This window comes from Mercenaria mercenaria, chromosome 9 (genome assembly GCF_021730395.1).
Source record: "Mercenaria mercenaria strain notata chromosome 9, MADL_Memer_1, whole genome shotgun sequence".
In the NCBI taxonomy this organism is placed as follows: domain Eukaryota; kingdom Metazoa; phylum Mollusca; class Bivalvia; order Venerida; family Veneridae; genus Mercenaria; species Mercenaria mercenaria.
Genome location: NC_069369.1, coordinates 14,988,888 through 14,999,465, shown reverse-complemented (window position 1 = coordinate 14,999,465; position 10,578 = coordinate 14,988,888). Strand labels below are relative to the sequence as shown.

At 33.6% G+C, this 10,578-nt stretch overlaps 1 protein-coding gene across 1 annotated transcript; it reads right to left on the bottom strand.

The window, feature by feature from the left end:
* Positions 1-869: 869 nt before the first annotated feature.
* On the bottom strand, positions 870-9,722 carry LOC123545980 (zwei Ig domain protein zig-4-like). The gene is made up of 8 exons (XM_053550875.1): positions 9,535-9,722; positions 8,914-9,012; positions 4,538-4,571; positions 3,642-3,808; positions 3,270-3,468; positions 2,911-2,967; positions 2,186-2,463; positions 870-1,820 (listed from the first exon to the last, which is right to left on the bottom strand). Exons 2-8 carry the CDS (start codon positions 8,998-9,000, stop codon positions 1,809-1,811), a joined length of 834 nt encoding a protein of 277 aa, XP_053406850.1. The 5' UTR covers positions 9,001-9,012; positions 9,535-9,722; the 3' UTR covers positions 870-1,808.
* Between the last annotated feature and the right edge of the window lie 856 nt (positions 9,723-10,578).

Genomic DNA, 10,578 nt, shown 5'->3' with positions numbered 1-10,578 from the left:
GAAATGTCTTTAAGAGCAGGTTGAGGTCTTTGTCCCAACCTTTTTAGAAAGCAATTCTATTTGAAATTCATTGTGATTTCTTCATTCTGGCGAAACAGTTTAATGTCAACAGACAAATATCTACGTTCATTGATGAATAGATGTCGTAAATCAACATCATTTTTCAAATTTCATTTCGGTTTAATAATACTTTTCTCCTATCAAAATGTTATAGAAGTGGCGGATATCGTATTAGGTGTGTGAAACCGACACATAGGGACATGGTGATTGGTTCTAACCTGTGCGAAAGACGCTCTGCGAACAGAGACCACCTTGTTGTAGAGTCCACTCAGTCATTTCCAGCTCGAACATTCCCAGTAACTGCAAATTATGACTATTTTGGTTCTGCAGACTACATTTGAATCTCTAATCTTAGAAATGGATTTAGATTTCTGCATGAATCCTGTTCCAATGGTGTGCTATATATAAGGTGTAATAATTAGGTAAGATATCCAAACCAAAGTAACAAGGTTACTGTTGTCAATGTGTTTAACCCTTGGCCTGTTGGCGGCAAGTGATTTTGCCTATGTGACCAGTGCAGACCAAAATCAGCTTGCACATCCGTTCAGGCTGATCATGGTCTGCACTGTTCGCTATTCAGTCAGTAAATTGTCAGTGAACACCCCTTTGAATAATAAGTGATGCTGCCCAAATTGAATGATGGACCAGTCCATTTTAGAAATTTAGCAGGGTAAGGGTTAACGACTTCAGTCGAATTCGAATGTTGATATGGACATAGTCCTTCTTGTTCGTTCCGTACAGTGCTATTACATTATGAAGGTCAGGAGTGGATATAGGGCTCCTGAGATCATAAACAATAACAAGTCAAGTTTAGGTTCTTTTTTTTCTTTTTGCTTGTTCTTTCAAATGCAAGAAACAATAACAGACATGTCAATATATTTATGCAAGTTTGTTTCATTCAACAGATTTTATGAAATCAAGACGAAAAAGTGATAAAATGAAATAAATAGAATAAATAAAATAAATAAAAGAAAATGTGTATTTACAGCAAGTTAATGAATATGGATTTTCAGTTTAGACTTAAAAATCAGAAAACATTATGCATGGAGTTTGGTAAATACTATGAGACATAAAATTGTGCTACAAATTTAGAATAAATTAAATGGATACAGAACATAGAAAAAACTACCTTTCAAAATCACATGAAAAGTGTAAGTTTCACGTGTTACATGCTCCATATTGAAAAATGCACCCTTTCAAATTTAAAAGGTGAAAAATGTTTTCCTTTTCAATTTACCCCGTGAAATACCTTGCGCTCGCACAACTGGAGTATTACAAAGATGAAAGCTGATGAATGTTCATGAAACGTAGCACATAAATAAGCTGTTTGACAAATCATTGCTAGATCTACTTTGAACACAATAAGTTTGCTGTAATTGCTAAAATGCAACACAAAAAGTCAGTTTTTTTTTCTCCTTTTCTAAAAGAAAAAAGTCGTTTGTAGGAGTTCTAGTTAAGTTCGCATACACACGTGTGTATGAACACTGGCACGTTTTCTCTTCAGCACCATAACATAACAACAACAAAAACAACACCAACAACAATAATTACTGATGTCAACAAAAACTGAGATTTTTTGTCCCCCATCTGTACACACACGTTCCCCGCGTGTTCTCGTCCGGCATGGATAGTTTCAGCTGGAAATGTTTTCCTAAGGCATGAGAAGAACAAATTCTTGGTTGAGAAAAGGCGGGAAATTGTGTCCGACAGGCAGTGTCGTACTGTCCAAAGACCTCGTGAAAATTTCTTCATGGCGATGTCTGAAAAAAAAAATAGTGCCGCTGTTTCAAAAATCAAACGTTACAATACAGAATGACTCTATTTTTTCTTCAAAGATAAAATAACTAGTCTTTTATTTCATATCAAATAACAGTATGTAATTAATTACACTACATAAGACCTAGGTTAATTACAATCCCTTGTAGATTTATTTCATATCAAATAGCTGTAATAGATGACAGTATGTAATTAATTAAACTACGTAAGACCTATGTTAATTACAATCCCTTTCTTCTATTCTATTCCCTATTCTAATTTAGGATATTTTGAAAATTTTCTTAATTTTTCACTCTTGAAAAAAATGCTTTAAAAATAACTCCAAGGGAAGGCTGATAATTTAACTCACCGGATAAAGGAACGTGGAAACCTCATCAATTCCAGCCTCGTTTTCAGCTGTGCAATAGTAATCCCCCATATTTTGCATGAAGGTGATGTGTTTGATCAAGAGGTCTCCATTTGGTAGTATTGTGTGACTGTCGTCATCCTCAATCTTTTCTCCTTGAGCTGAATATCTCCAGGATATAGTTGGTGCAGGATATCCTTCCGCGCGACAAAATAGTTGCACCGCAGCTCCTGTAAACTCTACTCTTACTGCTGTCCAAAGATGAATTCTTGCTGGTTCACCTGTAAAAAATGATGATTTGTCTTATATTACATTTTTTCTGCGACGAAACAAATACCTTTCTAAACCACATAATTATGACAAAAATGATATAAAAGGCACTAAAACGAAGTAAGTTGCCAATAAATGGAAATTTATTGCAAACCACACTACAAAGATTTTCGTCACTGGGACACATTACAAGGTTAAATACCAGGTCAGCTGAGGCGTTAAATATTAGTCATGTTTCAGTGTAATCACTATCCCGATGTTCTTTTATGTCATGACAGATGATAGCCAGAGGCCATGCGACAGTCAAATCATGTCATGAGTGTATTTAAACCTTGTCGCATGACTTTTGTCATGATCATTAAATTTTAATTACCACTTAAAAATAAAAATGACTTTTAACTGTTTCAGAAATTTTCAATTTGTTACTGATAGTTATACTTAAAAAAATCAAAACTTACCTCTAAAAGCCTTTTTCGTCAAGCAATTAGCTCTTGACTGTGCGGATAAGGTGTTATCTGAAATTAAAAATTACAATAATCAAAAAAATGCTGATTACAAATGCTGATGATTACATGTACTAAAATCTTAGATTTATAGGTTTAGAGATTTGACCATCCCTAAAATAACTAAGGGATTTATTAGGAATAAAATAATTCAATACATCGCCTTTGATCAAATAAAAGGATTAAGAAGTTACCTAACATTATGTTCTTGCTGTCACTGTGCCAGTTTAAAATATGACTAATGGGATAATGTGTCTTTTTAAAGAAATGATACAAAGCAAAAGAACGTTTGAACAAGACGGGGATATACTCACCCATTTTCAAAAATGTAGACTGTGAAATGCGTTCGTATGGGGTTTCTGCGACACATGTGTATTCAGCCTCGTCTCTATCTGATACACAGTCTAAGAAAAGCTTGGATTTCACTTTGCCCAATCTCAGCATGGGTTTGCTGTCCTTGTTCACCGTTTCCTCGTAGGAGGCCTCATCGTCCAAATAATCACGTGACATTCCCTGGTAATTAGAGAGAAAAATATCTTTAAAAAAATGTATGAACGCATTGTGATGCGAAAGCGTTATAACGCACAAATACTACTTTCTTTTTAAAGAAAATATACACCAAAATTGGTTGTTTTAACTGCATGGAAAATCATTTTTCTGAGTTACGTAACTATTTATTAACGTACCTGTTGAATTCTTTCTCCATTTTTCAACCAATGAATGGTCGGTGACGGACTTCCACCGGCCTCGCATTCCAGTACAATGTCCTCGTGTCGAGTTGCGTAAGTGTTCTTGGAGAACTCCTTGCCTTTGAATGTAACCCTCCAGTCTCCGGTTTCGCCCCTCTTTGCTACTGCAATCGAGGTTAGAAAAGCCTGTACTAACAATACTGTACTAATCATTTGATAACTGCTTTAAACTAAATTAGTAATTAAAGTTCGCTTTCTTTTTTGTTTATCGGCTCTTATTTGCTTACGAGCTCTTATTGCGTCGTTTAAATAAATTAATGTAACTGTTGCCGATCTATCTTATATCTTAATCGCGACCTCGTGTATTATAAAGCATTTAGTTACTACCTCTACTATATTATAGTAAAAAGATACAAGGTGTATTACATCAGCCATGTTTTCATTGGTCGCCGGTTAAAATTGTGAATGGATTTAACCTCGTGACCTGGAGATGGGTGGAGCTAAATCAATGAAACAATTACGATTTGATACCTCTGTTTGACGTCAATGAAAGAATAAGAAGTCTGAACACGTTAACCTGTCAAATACTTTCCCGCGAAACGTATGTAAAACTACGCTGGAAAGGCGCGCTTCCGTTTTAGCTCCAGGGGACATATCGGACTTTTTTCCTGCGCGTAGAAAGATCTAGAACGCATTAGACAGGTCACACACCCTAAATATTTCATTCATACAAATGAAATTGCTGGTGCGTTAAACTGCGCTTAACCTAGTGACTCAGTTATCTTGAAATTTAGACTATTTCACGATTAAAGGTTGACTGAAAGATAATAAACCTGTATTATATTTCGTTATCATTTGCTTTCATTGAGGTTAGGGAGAATATTTATACTTACACATTAGCTTGTCTAATCCGCTGAACGGTATGCCCTGCAAAACAACGTAGAAAAAAGATTTATTGTCATTTCAACGTAATTAATGCAAACTGTAATACCTCATTGTCTAATAAAATTATCAGTTTATAACTCCAAGAAAGTTCGTAGATTACTGTTAGCAGATTTGATAGTGTATTTTTTTTTTTTAATGAATTACGTATTTTCAAGAGATGCACGTGTACTTGATCTTGCCAACTATATTGACGCGCAAAAATTTGTCAAATATTCATGCATACCTAAGGGCGTTACCAAATTGATTCATTTAATTTTTAAGAGCCATCATGTTACTATAAATAGTCATGATTAAATTCGTCAGTGTCTAGACACCACACATGCGCATCATGCATGCATTTGTCCCGAAACAAACTTTATGACATTTACTCTTTTACTGAAAGGGGCAGGGGTCGTGACCTGTGCGACCGCGGGATTCAATGGCCTTAGCAGTCATTCATTTCGCTGCTTTAACAAATTTTGCTAAATTCTATTTACTGCGGTCTTTATAACAAGATTTAATTATCAAAATCGATTAATCAAGGTGCTACAGTTACGTTATAAGGTAACAAAATAGAGGCTTTTATCATGTTTGCTTAACTAACAAAGGTTAGTATTCCATTTATTTCCTAATTCAACGATTTGCTGTTTCATTATAGTTGGTGAATTTGCTTAAGATCTGAGGTCATTAAGGACATTTCCTTACATGTGCGTCAACCAACACCTTGGGAGTTTTACAATAAAGGGACCACTCCTTTGAATGCTGTCAAAGAGAGACTATCCCGCGGCGGAATGTCTGAACAGTAGATTAAGGGTCTCGTTACGTATGAAATTTGAGCCGTAGTACTCCATTCAAGTTATCCGATGACCGAGAATTTACGAGACCATTGACCTTTTGGGGACAGCTTATCCTTAAATGACCCATAAAGTAAGACGAAGTGGAAAGTAATAAATTGGAATTAGTTAAAAGTGTACTGGCAGCAGAAATTTGAAAACAAGTTAAGTAAAGTAATATGACACACAAAAGAAAAGATAGAAAAATGCCATATACTACACTATTTGCCTATTCTGTAAGATTTTTTCCGGCATTTCTTGCAGAAGCAGGACTAGTTGTCAATATCCTAAATAAAATATTTCTTTAAGTCAAAATATTTGAACGATTTTTTATGCAATATTAGTGTATTCAGTATACCTATGAAGGACGGTGTAACAAAAAGATTTAAAATTTTTGTAATTTTTCCAAATATTTACTTAGCCTAATTTTTATAAGATATTTTAAGTCAGATCAAGGGTTAGTGAAACGGTAATACCAGGAATAAAGTCGGATCACTATTGCTATATTAAGCAATCTGTGTTTTATACGATAAGTTAACGCTAACTAAGATCAAATTTGGGAACAAAGACTAGTATAATCAATTACAAACAGATACCTTTGTAAATCTAAATACTGTTTGTTGTATTTTCACTTAGCATGTTTTATTGTAGCTAATAGCATATTAGACACTATATGACTGTATTCTCGTAGTATTATAGAGCATTTAATATAACAGGAATTTCTTTAAACGTGGCATTAGCAGCTATATGTATTATGTTATTTGCTTTAATTAAAAAGTTGCAGGAATACACCAAAGAAAATCTATTTCAGTCGATAAAAAATCACTTTAATCTTTGGACAATGGCAATATATTGATTTAAAGTTGTATTATGACTAAATTTTAACTGTTACTGATCTTAAGTTTCACCCCGGGTAACTATCGAGGTATTAAACATATAAATTCTTAACCGGATTACCACTCAGGAATGCAGGTAGGATTCCTACGCCAATGTTGTGACGACCGAATTTTAACAAGTATGAATATATCCGTATTTGGTATTTGAATTCACCGAAGTCAAGGAAGATATTCACATATTAAAAGGGGAAGCTACTGCTCAATTACGGAAGTGCAGTCTATGCTTAGTATGAGTTCTTTGTTTTTGTTGAGAATGAAATGTAAAATATTAAAAAACTGTGTGATGCCCGAAAGAATAGTTTCTCGCTTTACAAATCTCTGAGAAACAGAAACAAAATAACATTAAAGAAACGAACGTTGAATAATATTCAATAATGCCAAACAGTTTCAATTATTTGAACAAAACTGCATAACTATTGTAAACGCAACTTGCAGATATTATCTAGATTCGACTTGGACCAGAAGCACGCTAGATTTTGTTTACTTTAGTAAATATTGTATATAACAAGTAAATAGTGAGTTCCCCCCCAAAAAGACACATTGCACCATCATGATTTGTCGTGTAGACAATAATGTAAATAATAATAATGTCATGTGAGTGATATGTAAAGAAGGGAAGATGATGCAATACTTTATCAAAGTTTTGTAAACATTAGAAGATAACTGAAGCGCCGACCGGAATATAATGTTTACTTAAGCAGGTTATTCGGTTGTCCCGATAAACTTATGACATTTTAAATACAAAAGTCGGTGCGTGTTGATAGTATCATCGATTAAGTATCCTGAAGAAGTTATTCTATTTTGTAAACAAATCCTACTGGCATAGGGGTCTTCCATTACATTTTAGTCATGTACGATTTATTTTCTTCAACTTCATTTTAATGGGGGAACTTTAGCTGGATATTAGCCAAGTAGGTCGGTAAATTTTCGGTGAAAACGCTTAAGCTTCTTATCAGCTAACAGTAACTGAGCCGCGCCATGAGAAAACCAACATAGTGGGTTTGCGACCAGCATGGATCCAGACCAGCCTGCGCATCCGCGCAATCTGGTCAGGATCCATGCTGTTCGCTTTTAAAGCCTATTGGAATTGGAGAAACAGTTAGCGAACAGCATGGATCCTGACCAGACTGCGCGGATGCGCAGGCTGGTCTGGATCCATGCTGGTCGCAAACCCACTATGTTGGTTTTCTCCTGGCACGGCTCAGTTATTATAAGGGCATATTAACAGACAAGGAAGAGCATGTCACATGCTCACGTTTTTATAATTTTCACATGTCCAAATATGTTTATATGAAATTTTTCAGAATAGGAAATATATATATTTGAATATAACATTCTTTGAAAAATTATTCCATGCAAATAATTGATATTACGGGCTACTTGTATATGTGATTATTGAACTATCATCTAGTGGTTCGTTATTTCTCAATAAACACTGACCATTAAATGATTGTGGTCTTGACTGACAATAGATAATATTCAAGGGTCAATGTAATACTATTCTTCAATTTATTACAGATGCAACTGATCAATAAGCCAGTTTTGTCATGCAATTCCCGGGAGTATTTTGACCGCGTTCACCGTAAATTAGAAAAATCGAAGCTTTATTTCCAACCAAAACATCTTTGGATTAAATGAATTTTTACTCACTTTAATTGCAGGGAATGACGTTAATAAGATTTTGATGGGTAAGGACACAACCAGCATGCTAACTTGGCAAATGGGGCATGTCGAAAACACTCGCATAATAATTAAAATTCATATAATTATGTAGCAATATGTTACTGAAATAGTGCCTCGCAATAGAAAAAAAAACACATCGTCAGTATAAGGCGTCATATTGTACCGGATATTTTGTTTCATTAGCATTCCAGGCGTTTGGATGCAGTGTATTAATGTCAAGTGATTAAAATGTTAATATATCTATCCCTAGATTTTCCAGCCTTTTTTGCCAAAATTATCTTTTTAAGATTGTCTTTCTAAATTCGTTTTCTATAGTTTAGTATAAAATACAAAATCACTCAAAATCATAATCAAAATCGGTTACCACGTGGCTGTTTATTTTTCAACTGTACACTTCTGACATTATTCTGTTTAAAATGTAGTTGTTTCATTGTTTTTCTTATTTATTTTTAGCAAGTTTTACAATACATTTAACTCAGCCTCTTCCTCATTTTTATGCGTTAGTTTATTTTAAAACGTATATTGATAAATGGAACACATGGAAATCTGTCACGACTTTTACAAATATACAAGTTGTACGATGAGTGGATTTAAATATTGGTAATGCATTTTAAAACACAGTGCTTTCCTGTACAGTTTCAACATGTTATTATTAAACATAGTCATTCTTGAATAAGAAATCGCAAACAATTTTATCTTTCTCCAAAGTCATTTACTTGCACTTAAGGAATTGTAAATTAATGTGATTCGACGAGTTCAAGGAAATATTTTTATATAATAATTATCTTACTCCTGTAAAACAGCAAGGTCTTAAAACTGTAATAAAACAGAATGCATTTAGTAGCATTTTATAATGTACTCAAAAAACGTTATTGTCATGTACATATGGAGAAAGCGTAAGAAATAAGGCAATTTATATTTGAAGAAACTCACCCTGAATGACAAGGACACTGGCAGCTGTAACAGTGCCGTGAAAAGGATGGAAACAATTTTCAGGAGTGTCTCTTGATTCATGTTCATATTGAATAAGATCTGAAATAAACCATGAATGAAATATGTAATACAGAATTTTCCATAACAGTTGCCAGTATAAACTCGTCTAATATTGCAATGTATTTTGATTAGACTACTCTCGTCAATAATGGAAGATAGCCACAAGTTAGTCCGTCAGACAGAATATATCACTACATTGCTGGAATGCTTTACGATAGTTGCTTTTTATACAAATGTAGAAAAATACCTAAAATTATTAAATTACAGCGTATTGAAACAAAAATTAGGCGTATTATGGAATCAAGTATCAGAAAATTGGACTCCTTTTCCTTGATATTAATGCAATTTAATTGAAATTATCTACATTGCATCATGCAAAACTGTCACTAGGAAATTTATATAAATTTGAGCTACAGTTTGTAATAAATGTTTTTAATAAATAATTTTACTTAACTAATTCTCTCCAAAATAAATAAATAACACATTTCCCTCTCTGTACGTTTTAAATTGTACATCTACAAAATAATATTTTATTTTCTGTTATGAAAATAATTATCTTACCTGTTAAAATATATATAAATAATCTATATCACAAAATATTTCTTTCGATAAAAAAGCACAAAGTAGTTGATCACAGATACTTGAAGCAGCGCTAGAAAATCCCTGTCAACTAAACTGAATTTTGTAAGTCATATACAGCATACTAATGATAAAGTACGTTTTCCGTCGTCGATTTACTCTAGAAATGTGAGAATACAATCTGTCTCACAATTTTATAGCACTGCACAGCAGCGTGACGTCATTTTCGCGGTTTAATATTGAGAATTTTCCATTCTATAAATATTAATGACATTCTTGGTAATAAAAACTTTAACGTATAATAGCTGTCCAATAAGCGCTTCGATGAACACTTGGCGTAAAGAATAAATCAAATTGCGTGTGATGGCAGTTCGTCGTATCACAAACATACCAGACATATATTTTTTTTATGCTCGACAGACCTCGCGCCTATTTTACAAATCTGATTGTCTGCCACTGCGCTTTTTAGTTAAAGACCTGAGATAACGTGTATTTACACACGTAAATTTAGATTTTTTTCACGCTTACCTTTAATAATTAGAGAAGAAATAGGACACTTCTCATTTGAATTAATTTAAAGGAAGTTAATTAATGTTTGAAGCAGTAAAATATAGGTTTATATTTCCCTCTTGCATAATGATACATTAATGAGGACAAATATTTAATTCATTAAGTGCTACATTTCCTGGTCGATCATTCTTCGAGAGAAAGAAAGCGAAAGTGCACTAGGAGTGTCTCAATTTGATAAAACAGTGTCTGAGCAAACGAACGAAATTTATGAAACATTTTATTGAAAGCCGAAGACGATTTCCATAAATAATTTCATTTTTTTGAGTCTTAGAAGAAAAAGTAAATAGCCATCTTAACTTAATATTAATTTTGAAATAATTTTTAAATATGTTGTATGAGTGAAGCGACCTGGCAGTGCCCATGTTTCATCAGTGTTCTATATAGAAACTCAAATTGTTGCAACATTTTTTTTTTGTTTTTCGTGATGGTATATGCAATATTTGTGCCAAGCTTCAT